We start from the raw sequence: 21833 nt of genomic DNA on the forward strand, positions 1-21833 counted from the left end.
TGTGAGTGCTGATATTTTATGAATGTTTTATCACTGGCGAGAAAACAAGAAGTTTGCAATTGAATCAACAACATGTCAGACAGAAAAAAATATTAAAAAAAGAACATTAGTGGGAATTATTGATGTCCCTACTGTGAAAACAAACTGAAGTTAATAAGAAACTTGATCCTCTTAACTGATTAACAAAAGTCAAATTTTAATTTCATAGCTTGTCAGTGCTGTTAACTTGAGCACTGGTTGTGTAGAGGGTACAGTATTGGGAGAAATTGCTGTATATTCAGTTACCCACCTCTTTTTTCGACAGCTTCAATGCACTGCTTTACAAACCGCGGAACTGTGGAATTTTCACGTTCACACACTGTGTGCAGATGAGAGCCAAAAATTTGATCTGCAAAAGAAACAAAGATGAGCTTCATTAAAATCCAAGCTTGCGTTGTTCTTTAATTTGATTCTGTTTCCATATCCACTGAATGATGAAATCTGCATCTTGCATAGGAATCGATTTTTTGCTTTAATTCCAAAGTGTCTATTGCAGACATACAAAGACCATAACTCCCTTCTCTATGGAACAGGACTCCGGCCCCAGAGAAAGAAAACTAACACTCTGCCATCGATTAGGCAGGGATGACTGAGTAATTTATAGTCTCTCTGGGCTTAACTTTGTTGTCTATAAAATAATGACAAGGAATTAAGAAAACTTCTATAAAATAATTAATCTTAGTGAATTGGTGTCTTAGTGTTTGAGAACAAATTTGTCAATGGTTATCAAAATTACGATGTTGTTAGTATATGCAGAAGATTCACCCTGTGGCTCAATGATATTCGAAGAAAGCAAGTTCCCGGAGACTTACTTGGAAGTGAATTTCTTCACATCTCTCCTGCCTTGAATGCCCTTCCTCTTCTCTAATCTAAGTATCCCCTTTCTTTTAGGGCTCAGCTCAGATGGCTCTTTCTCCATAAACTCTATCCTTCCTATCTCAGCTTTATGTCTCCTGTAACATAGGTTCTTTGGAATACCAGTTCTTCAGGATGTTAATAGGCGATTTTGGGGAAAAAGCCTGTAATCAAAAATGGTTTAGCCACATTGGGTTAAACAAAGTTAAACAGGTTTCTTTCATGTGTACTTATTTTTAGAGCCTGTGTTATGCCAGCGTGCACTGGGAATCTCCAGGCGGGACTGGAGGATGCATTATTTCCCAAACTTATCTGAGTAAGATCCTTTTATTTCAAAGGGCATCTCTCCAGACTAATGTTTCCCAGAACACACTTTGTGAAATTCTAGCCTAGCCCTCTCATTTGGAACATGATTTATGCTACCTTGCATTGTGTATTTACACTTATAATATATGGAATGTATTTTCTCAAAGCAGATTCTGAGTGCTGCATTGCTTATATGTTCTTACGGTTACCAGTGCCTAGCACAAATTTGGGTCCACGGCATTCACGCAAAGATTTTTTAAAACTGTGTTAAAATATGTGTAACATAAAAGTGTCCATTTTAACCACTTTTATGTGTACAGTTTAGTGGCATTAAGTACATGTGCATTGGTGTGCGACCATCACCACCATCCATTTCCAGAACCTTTTTAAACAGCATAGATGTTGATTACTGATAATGAAACAAATATTTAGTAGGTTCAAGGGCTTCCCCTCTACCATAGAATGAAATCCAATTCCCTAACATCACTTCCAAGGCAGTAAACGACCTGACCTTCCACCAATTAACTGATTTCATTTGCTTCCTCTCTACTCTTTCCCGCTCATCACTTGCCTGCCACCACTCTGTCGACGTTGCTGATTCATGCTCTGCCTCAGGGACATTGCACTTATTATTTCCTCCGCATGGAGCTCTATTGTCCTAGCTCTCTGATCAAATGTCACCTTCTTATTGTAGCCTTTCCTATCCACCTTTAAATAAAACCTGGCAACCACTGCCAATAGAACTCTCCATGCTGCCCCACCTTACTTTTCTTGGAGCACTTTTCTCCACCTGACATATTAGATTGATATGTTTACTGGTTAGTTGCTTCCCTTGCTTAGAATGCAAAACCCAGGAGAGTAAGGACTATTCCTATTTCCTTTATTACTGGATCCCCAGTAACTCGACAACGTTTGGCATACATTAGAAGTTCAATAAATATTTATTGAATTATTGACTGTAAGACAGCATCTTAATCATCAGTGGAGGTCTTCAATGCATTTAAAATATATTTTTAGCAGAAGTGGGGAGAAAAATATAAAATGCAGCATAACAGAATGCTAAATGATGCATTATTACAAAGGGGTAGTCAACAAGGACTGTGGTGAGACTTCAAGAAAGTCACGATTTTCATCCATTTCTCAGAAAAGGTGATGGCTTGAATTGAGAACTTAGCAGAGAGGGAAAGAATTAAGGCTAAAACACCAATAATAAGGACTTCAATATGGAAATGTTTATGAGATGGAGATCATTCCAAAAAGATAGATTCCTGAATGGAGTGGTGTTAAAATCTGGAGAGAGGTTTCTTTTGTTTATTTTTTTTTCTTCTGATAGGTAGATACAGGAAGATGAAGATGAAGGCACTCTAGTGTATTTACTGTTTCATTCACTCACTTATTTGCCAAAAAAAAAAAAAAATTCTGAGTGCCTGCTCTGCATCAGGAACTAGGAATGGCACCGGTAACACAATAACCAAGACTCAATTCCTATACTCTAAAAGTTTCTTGACTAGTGCGGGCATCATATAAGTAAACAGGTAAGAACATATCGTGAAAAATATTATACCTGGGGAAGCACAGATACATGTGGCAGGGCAACCTGAACAGCCTTGACTGCACATGGAAGACTTCCCAAAGAAGAAATGAATCCTCGAGGATAAGTAAGACTTAGACTGGAGAGGTAAGAAAAAGGACAAAAAGGACATTTGGAGAAGATGGAGGAGAGGCAAACAAACACATCAATGATGAGAAGAGTGATGAGGAGGATGTGGTGTGCTGAGAAAAACATTCACTCTTTCTTATTTAGAAAAATCTTGATGTATTAAGCTTTCAAAGGAGATGAAGATTATGTTATGTCTTAAATATTAAGTCAGTATTAAATATTAAGTCAGTATTAAATATTAAGTCAGGCAGGTAATTATTTGAGAGTGTGCAAATACCATCGATTTCTTATACACATGCTATTCCCCTCCCAACTTCTTTCTTGTTCTTTTTTTTTTTTTTCTTAGAAGATGTTGGGGGTAGGAGTTTATTAATTAATTAATTTATTTTTGCTGTGTTGGGTCTTCGTTTCTGTGCGAGGGCTTTCTCTAGTTGTGGCAAGCGGGGGCCACTCTTCATCGCGGTGCGTGGGTCTCTCACTATCGTGGCCTCTCTTGTTGCAGAGCACAGGCTCCGGACGCGCAGGCTCAGCAGTTGTGGCTCACGGGCGTAGTTGCTCCGCAGCATGTGGGATCTTCCCAGACCAGGGCTCGAACCTGTGTCCCCTGCATCGGCAGGCGGACTCTCAACCACTGCGCCACCAGGGAAGCCCCTTCTTTCTTGTTTTTAAAGTCCACTCATAAGACAGAACCTGAAAGTGTTCTCCATTGACTTCTGTTTCCTCTGTAGCTTTAGTTAGTTTAAATTAGATAGTTCTGGTTGGTAAAATGTAAGGGAACGTGACTTGGGAATCTACAAGAGAAGATTTTTTTCCCTGATAAACGGAGAGGGGTATATGAAGACATTCTTTCTTTCTTCCTTCCTGCTTTGAACATCACTGTGCAATCATGCAATGCCTGGAGCTACTGCTGCAATGTTGTCACCACGAGGCAAGAAGCTTGCAAACAAAAGCTAAACATGATTAAAAAAGAAGGTACAAAAACCTGAGACCTCAACAATATTGTTGAACTTTTAAACCTATCCTAAAACACATTCTCTAGACTTCCTGTTATATGAATATAAATATAATAATAATTAAATATAATATAAATAATTTTTAACTGGGTATTCTATCACCTGTAACCAAAAGGTCCATAAAAAAATGGGAGGCACAGATAGTGGGGAAGACTGAACACAAAGAGATTTGTTAAGAGGCTAATGTGATTGCTTGGGAAGACCAGAATCAGGATAGGCTTGTGGTAAATTTAATCATCATCGAGAATCCATCTCATCTTCTCTGAGTTAGATTCATACATTCACTACCTCTGCCATCTGCCTGTGTAGTAAAACTCACTAGAGTGGGCAACATTTTCCTCATTTCACTGCTATAGGGCTTGGCCATATGACTTGCTTTGGATAACGTAGCATGTGTAGAAATGATGTGTCAATTCAAGACTGAGGCCTTCAGACACATTACAGATTTCTACTCATCTCCTTGCTTCTTCACTATTGCCAAGACAAGAGTTTCCCTGGGTAGCTGCTGCGCCTTCAGTCTGGGCTCCAGAGTAAATACATATAGCACAGAACTGAGGTCAACCCTCAGTGAGGAGACAAGTCCAGTCAGACCTACAACTTAAAGCAGAGCTGTCCATTCAAGCCTGCCGTAGACTGACCCACAGACACATGAAAAATACGTGCTTTTTGCAGTTTGCCACTGAGATTCTATGTTTGTTTGTTAGGCATCAATAGCTTACTGATAAAGATGATAATAGGAGTCTGGATTTTTGGTGATCTAAGCTATGCTGTGAGAATGAAAACAGAGAGTTGACAGGACATGGAAACCAAAACTGGGGAGCAAATAAATAGAGAAAAAAATCTAAATTTGGTTAGAGCGTGGAAATATGCATTTGTTTAGAGTCAATCCTAGGAAGGAGTCTCAAAGGAAATTTCTCTCACCTTAAAATTTAAACTCATTATGTTTTATGTTATATTATGGCATTTCTTATTATGTATTCTCTCCAGATCAATTCAATTCTATTTAATTCAATTCAGCAAATATTTCATAAGCACCTACCATACGCAGGGCATTGTAAAGAATGCAAAGATTGACATTCATCCATAGCTATCTATTACATGCCCACTGTTGTCCAGACGGTGTGCTCCATCCTAAAGATGCAATGATCCATGAAGCATGATCTCCCACAGTGTAGGGGGAAGAACAGCTCTCAAAACCAGTTATAATATGATGTGATTAGTGCTATTGCAAGGACGCTCAATAATAAATAGCGAAGATATATTTAGCCAGGCAAGGGTCAAAGTACGTTATATATTTTAACTTATTTAATCTTTATAACAATCCTTAACACTTTGGTGGTAGATACTATTACCATCCTGATCTTATAGGAGAGAAAAATGAGGCACAAAGATATTGAGTTGTTTGTTCATAGTTACAAAACATCAGGCTCTGGGGAAAAAAAAAAAAGATAAGGACCTGAACTAAGACAACGAAGAGATGGGGTGATTCAGTGGGATTTGTAAACTGGATGCGGGAGGTGAGCCAACCCACCAGGCAAAGAGGACTTTCAGGTTTTTTGCTTGGTTGAAGGAGACTAAGATGCTGAAAACTGATGGTTTGGAGAAGAAAAGAGAGATTGATGTTTAGAAGTTAGGATAGCATTTCAGACCCAGCAAAACACTGATGGGACATCCAGGTGAAATTCAGAGACTATTGCTGATCATAAGGAAAATGGCTTTCATAGAATGAAACTGAGAAGCAGATGTTTGTGGTAAAGATTTGAAGAGAAGGTAAGAAGTAGAGGTAGCAAACAGACCCCCTTTTTTAGAAGTTTAGTGGTGGGAATTCACTAATTATAAGGAAAGACGGGACTTGGGGAAAGATTTTCATTTGGGGTGGATAGGAGAGAATTTCAATTGCAGAGTGTTTCTGATTGCCAGAATGCTCTAGAGGGGGTGAGACGCCCTCTTGGCTGTTTTTGGTTGCTATAATGCCTGGGGTGGGGGAGGTGTGCTACTGCCACTTACTGGGTGGTCCAGGTAAGTGCAGGCAATCCCTACTGGGAGAGAAAACAATCCCTCCCTGATTGCCAATAACGCCCTGGGGAAAAAAGAGCTTAGATATGTTGAACTTCATTAGATAGAATGGAGACGTTTGCTTTCACTAGTTACCAGAAAGGTCAAAAAATTCCATCTCACTTATATCCTGTCTTTAAAGTGGCTATACTTACCCAAGGAGGTATGGCTCTGTAGTAGAAGGACCTAGCCTTTCAGGTAAACCTGATTGAATCAAAGGTTGTCATGTGGCCCAAGCTGGGTCAATGCAATTTGTCCTGCAAAAGTTTTAGAATTGGGACACTATAGACTGAGGTGGCATCAGAGATACTACCTGCTCCAGGGATTTGAATTGAAAGGCCGTCTAGATTTAGACACTGCAGGGCAAAAGCAGCCATTTGGGGAGATGGTGATGTGCAGTGAATGAGTGTTACTGAAGCTAATATGCAGACAGAGAGGTGAATGAAACAGACACACCTCAACTTCTCACTTCCTGATGCCTAGGCACCATATATGGTTGCCATGGGGTGCATTAGAAGTTAGAGGGAATTTCAGTTTAATGCAACTAGACAAATTTGGCTAGTACGTGGATAGCATTGTCCACAAGGTTTCGAAGAGGGTTTACAATCACAATAGAAAGGACTAGCCTTGGGAAAATAACTAAATGAGACCCCCTGTTACAGATGATGCTGGTTAGGAAGAGTATGTTGTATGTCTGTTGGTTTTGCTGGCCCTGGAACTATTCTTCTATCCTCCGGTAAGAGCACCCTGGTTTTCCTTTGGGGATGATACTTTCTCATTCTGCTGCCATTTGTTTTGAGTAGTGCTGACCTCACCAGCTCCAGCTCCAGGGATGAACATGCATTTCCTCCCCCGGCCACAGTAATCGGTTCAGACATGAACACATGACCCAGCTGGATCTGGGCAAGCAAATCCTGAGGCTTCCTTTTTTTAGTGCTGCTGGGAAAGAGGAGCCCTCTTTCTATAGGATTTGGTAAACTATGAGGATATGAGTCTAAGCTTCTAGAAGTTATATTGCCAGCTTCTGGGAAAACATACTGGAGAATGAAGCCAACAGAGTGGAAAACAGCTGAGGGATGGAGGAGCTAAATATTCGATAGCATTTTGTGCCCAGAGGTCCAGTCATGCCTGAAGCTATCCTTGTCCCTTGGACTTTTCAGTTAAGTAGTCCAATAAATTCCATTCCTACATTTGCAATTTGAATAAGTTTCTATCAATTACAACTAAAAAACAACTTGACTACAACATTAGCCTTCAACATTACATGGTGAATTATATAACGTGGAGGAGATGGTGTTATACATGAAACGACTTTGCAAAGTCAAAAGTGCTATATCCAAAGGAAGTAAATCATAGAGATTTAGCTTAGACATCATTGTCCAATTTAGGGGCTGCTGTAAGATTGCCACCCATCTGTAACTCTGATACAGTCCAGAGTTTGATACACCAAGGAAGACCATTAAATTATAGGAATGTCTTTGAACCACAGAACCTTCTTTCTTAAAACCCTGTAAAGAAAGGGGGAGGGAGAGAGAAGGTGTTTTGTTTTCTTGGCAAGCATTGATGACCTAGCTTTTGCCCCCTAAACTTCCGTGCTTGCTGGGCTGGCACAACATTAAGGATTGTTTCTGCTTTTCCCCTCCTTATGGTATTCCAAAAAAGGGAGCAGTCCCAGAACCCTGAGCTCCCGGCTCCCCATCTATAGTCCCATCTGTGGGCTCACTGGTAATCCTTTATTCCTCTCTTAACAACTTTTTGTATTTAGAAAACACCTCTTGCTAGGGGTGCCAATATTTTCAGAATGCTCTGCACATGCCTATGGCCTTGGCTGGTGTGATCATTACATCTTTGTTCTCCTGCTTCAGCGCTTGTACCAGGGGTGGCAGGCAACACATTGGTTGGAGAAAATCCATTTTCTGTAATTTTTCTTTGAAAGCATCTTTTGGTGAGAAAAACAAATAGACCTTCCACATGACTGCACTTACAAATCACGTTGTTTACATAATGAATTAGAGTTTAACTAGGGAATGGTGGTTTTTAATCTTTAAGCTCTCAAACTTTTGACCGATTTAGTTAGTTCATCAGCATAACCAGGTTAAGCCTCCCAGATCACAAATTAGCTTCATTCTCCCTCATCTCTGCTATGTATTTTTTGACAAAAAATGAAAAGAACACCCAGTAATGGGATCTTTGTCAGTTAGATTCCAAATGAATCAAAACTATGAGGAAAACTACTCAATAGAGGCAGTTAAATGTTCAAATAATGTGACGGTGTTATCATCATTTACGCAGGGAGACAGTCTCCACATGCTTTTCAAAATGATGTTATTCTGCTTTCAGGACAGAGGCCCATTGCGGTCACTCTAGTGAATTTTAAAGAAGAAAACAAAGCACCTAGAACTACATACATGAAGAAATAAAGAGGGGAAGAGAAAACAACAACAAAAAACTGAACTGTTCGGACACACACACACACACACACACATATTGGATAATTATTTTGGTAATGAGGCATATTCATCAAGGATTTTGGCTACAATAGAAAAAAATCCACTGTGGCTATCTTAAGCAAAGAAAAATTTATTCAAATGATGGTGAAGGATAGGGGTAGGAGGAAACTCAAAGAATTTACTGAGAACTAAAAGTAATTTATAACTGAATCACTTTGCTGTACACCTGAAACTAACACAACATTGTTAACCAACTATACTCCAAAATAAAATAAAAACAAACAAAAAATTAAAGTAATTTATTAATTCCTCAAAGAAAATACTGGAGGCGAGGGACCAGGCTTGGAGATGTTTAATCCAAGGTTCTCAGGAGATCCACGAAATAAGAAAAAGGAAATAGAGCAACTGCCTTGTAACTTTGAGAGCTGGGTCAGGATGCTATACGCATTGTCACCTCCACCACCAGTACTGTCCTAGCGACTTCTGTTCATCAATTACTCGAGATCTGAAGTTCCAATAGACAATGTCCAACGGGTTGAGATTTTGTCTAAAAAATGGGTTGAAATGAGAAAAAATACAGCCCATGTAGCTTCCATAGTAGGTAGCATTCACTTGGAAATTTACTCCCTCTGGACTGCCACACACATGGGCAGATGATTTCCCAATAGGTTGCTATGAGGGCAGGGCAGTGGAGAGTGGAGGGCTAAAATAATATTCTCAACACAGGTAATTTCAGCGATTTCACTGATTTCATCTTTTGATTTTAAACTGTAAGTGACATTTGCTTTTCCTTTTGGGAGTAGGTTTCCAGACCAAAACTTTCAGATTGCTTATGAGGGAATCGTATTTCTATCCTTATATTTTCTCCACTTCCATTCTTACATTTTTCTCTTCCTCACCTTTAAAATACCCACTATATGAGCCCCCATCATATAACTTTCCCACAACTTTACTGAATAGTTTTGGAGAAATAGGTGATTTAAGTTAAGAACTATAGTTTACTGATGGCTTATGTCTTTGAATTAAGATGCGGAAAAATACGTTTAATGCTAAAACACTAGCACTGAACTTAATCTATCTTAAGTGCTTCGGAAGGTACCGCATTGTCTTATGATGTCTCAGGGCTTTGATTAAAAATATCAGCTACTGCTTTTTGTTACATAGATATCAAAAATTGGGCTGATACTCCGTTGAGTCGCTAATATACACTGAAAGTAAATCTCTCTCATTGCCTTGTTTACTTGTGATTTCTTTTCTCATAAGAGGCAAGTACAGGGAAAAGCTTAATTATTTTAACTTTTAGGTAGTTTGGAATCTAAATAAATAGGAATTTAAAGTATATACACTTCTGTGTATAGTTCCCCCCCACATGTTTATTCATATTTTTGGATCTCATCTACTAACAGACTTTAAAGTCGCTGGTGGAAAATGATAATGTCTACTCCGGAAAGGCTGGCCTGGAGGAAACTGGCTTAGGCTCTAGAGAGAAGATCTTCTCAAACAAGGGTAGGCTGGGGTCTGCAGCTTCCAATAGACATTAGACAGTTGGCTGCAGGGGTGGCATCCTTTGACAAGATCGGCCCAAAGATGAGTGTCAGAGACAGGCTAGCTGCCATCCAGACGGTATGGTGAGTTCTTCCCCAGTCCTTTCCATGTTTTCTCCTTCTTCCCTTTACAGGCTTCCAGCCATCACCACCTTTCACAATTTCACCCTCAACCCCAAACAATGCTTCTATGAAGTACCTTTTGGCCCCTTGCTTTAAGCTCCTAAACTCATTAAAAATAGATCTAAACTCAATTTTGGTCCAGTTAATGCAACGGACACATTGGTGGGTCCACTAATCAGGAAGGAATTTGTATCTTAAATGAAGAGTTTATTAACCCAAATGTAACAAGGAGAATAAAATTTTTCTGTATTTGTCTCCCCTAGGCAACACTTTGCCCTATACTTCTCCTTACCTCTGCTTACCCAGAGCAGCACAACACATGAATTACACACATATACACACACACCCTCCCCTTATATGTGTGTGCACAGAATCACAATACTAAAGAGAATGGTTTGACCAAGTGAATGTTACTGCATTTTTGTATTCATCCATTCAATCTATCCATCCCTGAATATTTTTCAGTGCCTTCGGAGGATGGATTAATGAACAGAACACTCTCTGTCTTTACACAGCCTGTATGTAAATGGAGGAAACAAACACATAAAGACATTAACACGGAATGCAATGTCAGATGGTGATAGGTGCTATGAGAAAATGAAGCATGGCAGGGAGATAGAAAGAGAGAGGTGTTGTCAGGGCAGACATTTGCTAGACAGTGGCATTGAGCAGAGACCCAAAGAAGTGAAGGCATGAGCCATACCAATACACAGGCAGAGCATCTCATCAGAGGAGTAGCAAATGGGAGTAAGTTGCATACCCTGGAGAAGCAGCAAGAAGGCCGGTGTGGCTGGAGTGAAATGATAAACAGGAAGTATGGCTGAGGATGAAACTGATAAGGTAGCCTGGGGGACAAAGCAGGTAGGACCCTATAGGTCACAGGAAGGGCAATAGATATTATTTTAAGTATGATTTTATTCTAAGTAATTGGAAATTATTGAGCAGGAAAGTGACTTAAAGTGATTTATGTTTTTAAATGATCTTTCTAGTTGCCATGTGGAGGTTATATGTAAGGGCAACAGGAAAAGAAGCAGAGAGGCCAGTTAGGGGGCTGGTGAGATAGTCCAGGGAGAGATGATAGTGCTTGGGTAGGGTGGTAACAGTGGAAGTAACTGAGAGTGGTTGAATATAGAATATATTTTTAAGGTGGGATTTGTTGATGAGAGTAGAAGAGACAGAATAGCATGGAGGGTGACCCCGGCTGGCAAAGAACAGAGGTATTTCCTGAGGTCGAGAACACATGGAAGCCATTCGGAAGCCAAGGGTTGCTCTAGGTAAATGTGAGATGTCTACCAAACATCCTAGGAGATGTCAAATAGATGTTTGAACATGCAAGACTAGAGTTTCAAGGGTCTGGAGTTTGAAGCTGAAGTACTAAGTTTGGAAAGCTTGCAGATGGAATCTGAAGCCACAGGGCTGGAATATTTCAGCAATAGTGCTCAGTAGTCTGAAGGAGAAGGAAAAGAAAAGAGAAGTCCAAAGACTTAACATAGGAGTAGCCCAACACTGTGAGGCTGGTGGGAGGAGCAGGCTCTACCGAAGGAGCACCCATGGGCAGAAGACTTTCCACAAGAAGGATGAGAAATTGTAAATAAATAGCAATTTTAAAACCACTGAAAGATTTCATGTCCTGCTTCCTGTCTTTCCTACCCTCTTTTAGGCAATAACAAAGCAGAGCGAAGTAAGGTGATCTCTATCTACCAGAGATAGTTCACAGTCTCCTTGGAAGGTATTAAAATATTCAACCACTGAAATTACAGTTTGGGGATAAAGAAAAGAGAGGACTAATTCAGAATGAGGAAGACAGGGATGGATTTATGGAGTTGGTAACTTTGAGATGGAGGACTAAAAATGAATAGAAGTTTACAATATAGAGTAAGCTGGAGAAGAATATTCAAGGTGAAGGAAGCTTTACACAGTAGAACAAGATCAATGTAATTTCTTCCTCTTTCCTATAGAAATAGATGTACTTCTATTGCATCCTATTACACTCCCTTCTGGATGCCAAGTGAAATATATATGAATGAGTGAATGAATGAATGAATAAATGAATAAGGGAATGTATAAAAGAAAGTGACTTTTATGTAAAAATTGTGCCACGGTCACCTGAGTATGAAAGAAATATATTTCAGTTTAGTTTGCATTAGTGCATTTTGGATGACTGACATGGCCAAATTTTGCTTAGCAAAGACTGATTATTTATATTTTGGGTTGACAATACTTTCTGGTTTTCCTTTGCCTGTCCTCATTTTATTAGAATTACACAGGGGTCTACAAAAGGAAAAGGGAATAAAATTCAAAGATGTCAAACTTTGCTACCTTAACCTTATTTGTGTACATTTTATGTTTTTAAAATAGAAAACTGTCCATGGAATTCAACTGCTCAAGCACACAACTTACTGCAATTATTCTGAAGTTAAAACTTTTATAGGTTGGGTTGTCTACTTACTTTACTTAGTAGGAACTTCACTGCAGTTAAAATTACTGTGAAATCAGTACTTTTATTTCTGTTTGAGTGATGAGACTAAGAAGAAAACTTGATACATAAAATTTATTCAGATATTTGATTGAATTAATTCTAAATGATTTAATAAAATTACCTTTTTAGCTCAAACAAATATGGACTAAAGTTGGAAATGTCATTCAGTGATCGATAAAAGTTGAAAGTTTCTTCTAGGGTGGAGAAGGTGTGGAAATTTTGAGTCACTCTGGATTTAAGTAAAATCTAGGAAAGAACAATGTACTTTTCCAGATATCAGCATAGATTTGTTAGAATCCCAGGTGGTAAGACTTCAATTTATTTGCATGAATGCATAGTTCAATAAGAAAAGATTCAAATTTAGTTGGAGTAAAACTGCTTAATGATTTCAAATATTACGTGTAATATATTAATATAACGGGTTTGAATATCTATAATGGAGTCTCTTTCATTTGGGTCTTAAGGGTGTTCTCACAGCAACTAATGCTGAGTGCTAGGTACATGCTGAAGCACCTAAGAGGAAAGCACTTTAGGTTAAAAGCACTTTCTCTTCTCAGCCTCGGGTTAAAAGCTATTTCAGGATTCTGTTAAAGGCATTCTTTGGTCCTCAGCTTCAGCTTAAAAGCTGCTTTGAAGAAAAGTGCTTTGAGGCAGGTAAAGGATTTTATAATAAACCATATTAAGAGCTGGGGAATCGTGTGGTTCTCTGGAAGTGTTGGCTAGCTCCATGGAGGTGTGGTACATACTCTGCGCAGGTGTGCCTGTTCCCTGTGGTCCACGGATTATTTTATGCAAAGAGACTGAAAAACATTTCCAGGAATATAATTGGAGGGAAGGGGTTATGAGCCCAAATTTAGTAGTCCATGATGCACACATTTCCGAAAACATTTTGTCTCTTTTGGGTTTCCAGTCAAACACGGTGTGTATCTCTTTTTCGGCCCTTACTGCAGAAAGCAACTATGCAGTAACGTTTCTAAAACACCTTATCCTGTCCCGAAGCTGTCCACAGAAATGAGTAAATAGATATCTCCCTGGGAGATGCACTTTGCATATTGCACATGAAGATGCAGTATCAGTTTATTTCATACTCTTTATTTATATAACTTGCCCAGCTAACAGGGCCTCCCATGGGGGGATGGGCACACTTCAAGATAAAATGGAGTACCTCAGTTGGGTCTGCCTACTGAATTGGCAGAATCATGGTCACCACCCAGATGTCTAATTGCAGGTATTGATATTCGTTGGTGAAAACACAGTGACTTTTGAGCCTGTGGAGGTCAATGGGAATTCTGAGAGATGGCAAAATGGTTCATGTAACCCAGTTGAGTCCCAGGGAGTAGATCTGAGTTCTGCTGAGGAAAGGGCCTCAGACAGTATGGAAAGAAGCTGTTTTCTCACTTTGTGAGATTCAATGCCTAAGCGCTATTACTTCAGGACCTAAAATACCAAGTGAAATATGCAAGTGGCTGGGGAGAAGAGCATTCTTCCTGTTTGCTCTGGAGACAGAGTGAACCCAGAAATGCAGTGGAACCAGAGGAATCAAAGCACTGTATGGCACCCAGAAGTTTTTGTAGGTTTGGAAACTCCTGGACAGTACCTAGGCAGTGAAGCAGGCATCGACTGGAAGATGCTGGCTGCCTGTGGCCTGGTGAGGTGCCTTCCTTGGCCAGTTTGTAGGCAATGGGATATCAAAGAAGAAGAATCAAAGGAGAAGAACATGAGAAGGGCAGTTCTCCTCAGATGTGATACATTCCAGGTGCTCCCAGAAATAGCTAGGGAGAGCTTGGAAACAGAGACAGGCTGAATTGTTATGATTGTACAGGTGGGAGCCATGACTTGTGATAACTGTGCCTTAATGTCGGTGTTACTTCCCTCATATTCACAGGCTGCTGGGGCATGGCCCATTGAGGTTATACAGGAATTAAGTAAAATTAATTCCATAATATAGCTTTCTAATACAATCAGCCCTCCACATATGCAGGGATGCAGAACTGGCAAATACAGAGGAACGACTGTACTATGGCATTTTATATACTGGACTTGAGCATCCTCAAACTTTGTATCTGCTGGGGTCCTGGCACCAATCTTTTGTGGATAGTAAGGGACAACAATATATATTTCCACTGGTCTTTTAAAATGGAGCCAAGTTGGCAGGGTATGGACATGAAGGTTTTTTTTTTTTTTTTTTTTGATATAGAATACTTCTTCCTAGGCAGTGTCTAATTTTGAAGGAAGGAATCTCACATTATACATCTTCATGGGCCCAGTATCCAGCCCATCACTTACCACATGGTGGGTCTGGGTCTTCAATAAATGTTCATCAAATAAATAAAAATATATAATGGGTACTGAGTGAATAATAAAATTGCGTATAAAATAAAGTACAAGCTCCTTAGCCTGGCACTATGCAAGACACCTGCCACAACGACCTCTCATCGAACCCTCTACGTTTCATCGACGCCACCATTCCCCATGCTTTCCTACAATTGGGCACCTTGGATGGCTTACCCATTTCCTCACATATCCAAATGCTCTAAGTCAAGACTCAGCTTAAAGACAATAGAATAAAATAAATATTAATCTTACCCACACTTTTTCCACTTGTAATTTTCCCAAATCTACAACCTGAATGTCCCTGGAAGCATTTGACATATTATGCCGTATTTGTTGTACGTTTTTCCCCCTCACTCACTTCTTGGGGGATTCTGATTTATGTAACTTTGTATCCTCTTAGAACACAGTGATTTACAGAATATGTATGAGTAGGCAATATGAAAAACCATCAAAGCATAAAGAAATGTAAGCACAGTTCTTTTTTTTTTTTTTTGCAGTATGCGGGCCTCTCACTGTTGTGGCCTCTCCCGTTGCGGAGCACAGGCTCTGGACGCGCAGGCTCAGGGGCCATGGCTCACGGGCCCAGCCGCTCCGCGGCATGTGGGATCTTCCCGGACTGGGGCACGAACCCGCGTACCCTGCATCGGCAGGCGGACTCTCAACCACTGTGCCACCAGGGAAGCCCAAGCATAGTTCTTTATTCTCATCATTGGATACCGCATGCAATGCTACAAGCACAGTGTGAGGCACACAGAATGCTCAACATGTTGGCTTTTTTAATGCAATGTCACAAAAATCTCACCATATTTTATCTGGTTTGCAATTTTCAGAATACCTACTCTGCATTCAGGACAAGGTGCACTTGCAATATGTAATGCGATAATAAGAGTAGAATTAGGAGTATAAGAAGGGATAGTTATTACTTGCTACACTGATTGTTCTTTACACGGTATCAACATTCCTAAAAGGCATTATCTGGAAAGTGTTAAGACAGAAAATTTCATTACCTTGCCCTAATTCACAAAAAATAAGTAGCAGAGCCAAGACTAGACTTCAAATCTACTTCAAAATTCAGCCATCTTTAGGGCTTAATGACTGCAATACATTGTTTCCCTGAGTAAAGGAGAATACATATAGCTCTTTCAAATAGCACAGGGAGAGTTTGTCACTACTATCTCATCACTTCACACCACATGTCTCCAGACCCAATATGGAAAATAGTCTTTCATATATTTCATTATTTCAAGTGTTCTTTATGGACTTAAATATCACACAAAACTAAGTACAGTTTTGTATTCAAGTATCTCTTTTTCCCCAAGAATGTATGGCATTGCTGCGTTTCTTGGTAGATATTCTTGGAGTCTAGGATTCTAGGCTGGTGATAATGGAGCCAACAGCCTGGGACCCTTGTCCAGCAGAGGCTGCCTCAACCACTCCTAGCCTCCAGATAGTGTGGCAAATGGATTAGCACAGACTCCTTCTAGCAGATCTCAGTTGAGTGTCTGCCATTTAGCTCAGTAGGCGAAACTGAAGCTCAATACACATATCCATGGCAGCTTCTCAGAATCAGAGAACTGCATCTGGGAGACAGAAGCCTCCTCTGGGCTTTTGGTAGTGCTCATACTATAATAACTGATTGTAGGAACAAATGGCTTTGGATTAGCACATGGAAGTATTTTCCACTAGAACTTTACGCAAAAGTACTTACTGCCTTCTCCAGAATTCCTCAGATTAGATGTCCCATCTCCTTAACTTTCTCCAATGTGCTATTTATTCTCTACCTTCTTTCTGGTCCTGGACCAGGGTTGTGGTCTTTGTTTCCCCCACTATCTACCTCCTACTGATCAGTCCCCTCTGAGGTCACAGTTCCCTGGCCAGGGTTTCTGCTTCCCATTCTGTCCTCCGCGATGCAGCATGGGACAGGTGTATATCTACTAATGTAGTGCCCTGGTATGTGGCACCGTATGGTCACATTTGGAAAGCTTATATTCCTACACTGCATAGCCACCCTTGAAATACTTTCTCCATATTACTGTGGCATCTTGAGTTGAACATAACCTCACACACAGATGTAATTGTCTCTCCTCCTGTGTGATGGACAGCTTATTTCTAGCCAATATTACTTTTCTTCAATATTATTCATTCATACTATAAACATGTGATCTTTCTGATTAAAGAGGTATGCATACAAGTGTGTACATGAATAAAAAAACCTTATGCTAGAGAATTTGAGACATCTGACATCATTGGGAATACTGCCTTTGATGAAGAGAGGATCTAACCTTGCTTTTTTTCCCCCTAAAATGTTTGACTTCTTCAACTGGTAATTATGTAAACAGATTTATAACCAAAAAGGGCTCTCAATTCTTCTTTTGACATGTTAATTGTTTCTAAAAAACATTAAGTGAGGTCCTGTCAAATTCTTTACATAATATTGAATGTTCTCCTATGCTAATTACTCTTTTTAAGATGGAAAAATTGTAACATGCTCAGGGCTCCAGTGCATTTGAAATGTAGAGTCAAAAAGATGTAAATACAGTATCTCACTGTTCAGAGAAGGAATGTATGAGTGGTGCAAATGATGAGGGAGTCTGGGTGAATAATGGCTTTTCTGAAATTTAGATTATTTGGAATATCAAGATACAAAGATATCCTCAAGACATTATTTTCAGACCATCTGCTTTCTTACTTCTCAGCCTCTAGTGCATCATAGATTCCACCGTTGTGAGGTTAACTGAGGCCAGTCCTCTTCCGCCTGCATCATTTCTTTTCCTTCTATGAGTTTGAGTTCCAAGTTCAAAGGGATAAGTTAGGAGTGATATATTCAAGTTAATGACCCTCACATGTGTTTAACTTGGATGACATCTCCTCTAAAATCCCCCTCCTGTCTAATATGGGTAGATAAGAAAATCATTAAAAAATTGGAGCTCAACAACTGCTGAAAGAGAATGAAAATTTCTCTCCTTTGCTCTTACATTTCTAAGGGAATTAAATCTTATGAAAATGTCAAACCTTGTAACAGCCTCTTAGATGACTATCTGCACAAGTTATCCATCACAACACAAAGCATGATTCAATGCCTGCATGCATCTCAGGAAGGCATGGAGTTAGGCAACTTTAGGTTATAATTTGGGGCAAAACTTCAGCAGTAAATATATAAAAAATTTTCTTATAAATATTGGCCAAATATATACGACTTATTTTGCTTTAAAATTATAGTCTCCTTTATAATTTGATTATCTTACATGTCTGAACATATGTATCAGTATCCACGGACATTATTGTCAAATATATCTAAATTTCTTAGTCCCCTAATTTTAATTAACACTTGACATTGCTACATATTTAGGGTATGCTAGCTGGGCACAATGTTTTAGTTTCTCTTTTTAAAATGTATAGGTGAAATGGGTACATGATATTTGGCTTTATATTCCTTCAACAAACCCCAACTTTATTATTATAGATTGATGTTCTCTATCAGTTAGCAATACAAAGTGCTTTGAATATTTTTTAACAGACTATCAAAGGTAAAAAATACTAGAGACAATTGAAAATAGAATGGAGTTAGGTTACAATATTTGATAGTAAAGGCACTGAACTCTCGGAAAAATCTAAGTTGACGAAGACGTGTATAAACAGATATTCCTTTCTTATAAGCTTCTTTAAATTTCTCTGTATTCTTTTCTTTACTAGGCTTTTTCCCTAAGCTACTATAAATTGTGAAAATACATTTTCATAAAATTTTTTTATTATATGAGTGTTGTTGATTTGAGGAGGGGGAGGAAAGTTTTCTTATTTCTCTTTTGTGTCTTTTTTTTTTTTCCTGTGTGAGAAGAAAGTGTTCAGATCATCTTTTTAAATAGTGAAAATAATAATAACTGTTCCCAGGAGAATAAGACAGCAAAGAAGAGGTTTTGTTGGACTTATCTGTGATGAAGCACTTTGGTGCTTCGGTTTTTGCGAGTTGAAGAAAGAGATGTACACAACATTTCAACCCTTCTATTATGACAGTTTATGCTTCCTGTACAGCTTATCTAACTCCAATGCCTGGGAAATAGACACGATTACCACCTTATGGAATGCTGCTTAACTTTAAATGTTCCCTACAGACTAGAAACCCACTTCATCAAAATTTATCTCAGTTTCTCAGGAATTATTTCTTCTGTAAGCTTCTGAATATTCCTGTGCAATTTTAAAATTTAACCCAAGATTGCTTAGACATAACTATGATATAAAAAGACAGAAAAAATTCCCACACTAAGGGAGTTTGTTCACAAGAGTTCCTGTGAAAGAGCTGTGTCCTATGCCCATGTACACTTTAATCACTCACTCTTTCAGCTGTTATCAATTTAAAACCAATGAAACTCCCACACTGAGTCCATTTGAGCAGTCAATTTTAATATCTCAAGGCATCTGTAGTTATTCTGAATTGGCTGCAAAAGCAGAACTAACAAGTTAAGCTCTAACCATAAGTCGACATCAGGCTGGTAAACCATTCATCAAACACAGACAGTTAGTCAATACTCCAGTATGAAAAACCAACTAGCATTTTTAAGAAGAGCAATATATTCATAATATGTTTGGCAGTCTGGTTTGCATTGCTTCCTTGATGGCTGTGCAGTTAACTTTCTAGTCAACAGGGTGCTTCTTGCACTGCCAAGGCAACGTGTTTGAGGGAAAACTGGTCAGTCTTCCCATGTTTGGGTAATATTTTTACACAAGAATAAAAGGGATGGAGGAATGTGCCTTTTGTGAATAAGAATCTAGAGAGTGTCTTAATAGTTGCTTTTTATAAGAAAACTCTTTCAACCATATGTTCTGGATCTTTGAGCACAGTCTCCACTTCAAATATTATGTCACTGTCAGGCCATGTGTCTCAATTTTGTGTTTGGAAAATATGGTTGTTTGAAATACCTCTTTCTCTCCCAGGAATGACTCCATGACAGGATTGCTGCCTCCCATAGAGAAAAGACAATGAAGAAGGAGGAGTATTCAAACAAGATCAAGGCAGTCATCACTTCAATCAAATTATTTCCAAATTTCAGGAGCTCTGGGGGCCTTGCGTGAGGGGGAGTGAAGGGTGTTTATGACATATAGCTGCCTATTCCCAGAACTCTTTTATGTACTTTTATTTTATCTTCAAAAAGAAAGGACATATTAAAGAGAAATATCTAAGGAGGAACAATGCTACATAAAGTTTATGTTTTCAGATCTGTTGCCCCAGAAAATGCTTTGATAAAACACACTTAGAGCTACATAGTCAATTTCAAAGGGAAGTTGGGAGATATACCTCTCCTTATTGCAATTTGACTAATACTGACACTCCAATTATGAATTGGAGTGTGAATATCCAATTATGAATATCCAAATTCTGATACGGCCTCTTGCCTCTTCCCCACAGAGGAAAATAGAATATGCTGGAATAGCACTTTTGCCACACAGAGTTATTTTTTTGATGACTAAATTTTACAGAGGCTGGTCAAATTTCAATGTCTATAATCAGATAGGGTAACAAGTCAAAAGAGATATTTTTATACTGAACAAAATTTGCCCCTCCCCCAAATAAAATGATACAGTTATTTTTTTCTTTATGTTGGGAATTTGTGGAACATTGCTGATTTATAATAGAAATGAATTTGCGGGGAAAGATTTGTAGGCCAGACTGTCAGTGATGCTAAAGGAAATATTATAAAAGAACACTCTCTTAATCTTAGGATATGTCAAAATGAATTGTTGATATTAATATTTCCTGTACTTGTAGCAGCCCACACGTCTGCTGAATGTGGACCCTGATGAGGAGATGCAGGTTGGGAGAGCTCTGATATGTACCATCTTTAGAAACACATTCAACATACATGTAATGTGGACTCTCAAATCCCAATCATAGCATGAATAAGCACTATGAAAAATTCAATTCATCTCACTACAAATGAAGCATTTATTCACACATTTGTTCAAATTATCAGTCTGCAGGTCAGGAAGAAATTCTGCTTTCTGCTCCCTCAATTATCCACCTCACCACAAAAAGAAATCAACGGCTAGTACTTTGTATAAGCAGTAGAATTATAAAAACGACAAAGGAGAAAGTGAAGCGCCAACACTGGCTTTGGATACAGTTCGTATAGTCTACCGAGGCCCTGAAAAGCTAACGAGAATTAAGCTGAAGAATCTTCCACTGTCTGTGAGCTGGGTTTAGGAGTCATGAGGGAACTATGTGGTACGAGAACACCTGCTGGAAAACAGCAGGGTATCAATAATAAATGTAACCTTTAAAAAGGGGATTCTTGTGAACACTGAGGAGAGCCCTGCATCTTTTTCTTCTCTTCAGGTGGTTTCATGGAGGAAAGATTTAGGATGTGATTAGAGGATTGAACGGGTCATAGACCACCTCTCCAGAGGGCAGTGCAGCAGCCTCCTGGCACAGGAAGGAAATATCACATTGGCCTGACTTTTGGTCATCTGCAACTAGTTGAGGATATGCTTCAGAGAGCATATAAACTTGGGCTGGTGCAATGTCAGGGATGGGGAGGGGAGGTTTCCTAGCCTTTATACAGTCTACACACACACACACACACACACACACACACACACAATTTGAGTTAGAGCATGCTTAAAACATGGTTTATTATGAAACAAAACCTGTCTCTACCTGTTACTGTTTCCTTACTGGCACTCATGCTGATTTCTTCTTATTTTAAGGAAACTTGTCAGTCCTTTACCTGGAAGGCTTAAAGACAGTATTTTGAACTGGCACTAGGATTAGACTAATCCTGTAGGGCATGCCAAAACTCTGGACAATTTTTTAATGATGGATAGTCCATGGAATGAATAAAACCAGCATCTACTGCCAGGGCAAGAATTAACATGGGTTTTAGAGGCAATTGGCTAACAACAAAATACCAATATGCCGGTTTCAAATCAACTGGGTCTTATTCATTTTATATTCTCAGCATTTAGCATGCCTGTTACCAGGAA

The 21833-nt window shown here is 39.1% G+C and overlaps 1 protein-coding gene across 3 annotated transcripts in view; it reads right to left on the reverse strand.

Moving 5' to 3' along the window:
* The window catches only part of ARHGAP15 (Rho GTPase activating protein 15), a 621340-nt gene that overhangs the window by 223930 nt on the left and 375577 nt on the right, over nucleotides 1-21833 (reverse strand). For all 3 annotated transcript variants that reach the window (XM_019925524.3, XM_019925523.2, XM_073807741.1), the window contains exon 10: nucleotides 290-388. In XM_019925524.3, coding sequence (XP_019781083.2) covers nucleotides 290-388 — 99 coding nt within the window. The remainder of the gene's footprint in view (nucleotides 1-289; nucleotides 389-21833) is intronic.

The sequence above is a fragment of the Tursiops truncatus genome, chromosome 7 (genome assembly GCF_011762595.2).
Source record: "Tursiops truncatus isolate mTurTru1 chromosome 7, mTurTru1.mat.Y, whole genome shotgun sequence".
NCBI classification, from domain to species: Eukaryota; Metazoa; Chordata; class Mammalia; order Artiodactyla; family Delphinidae; genus Tursiops; species Tursiops truncatus.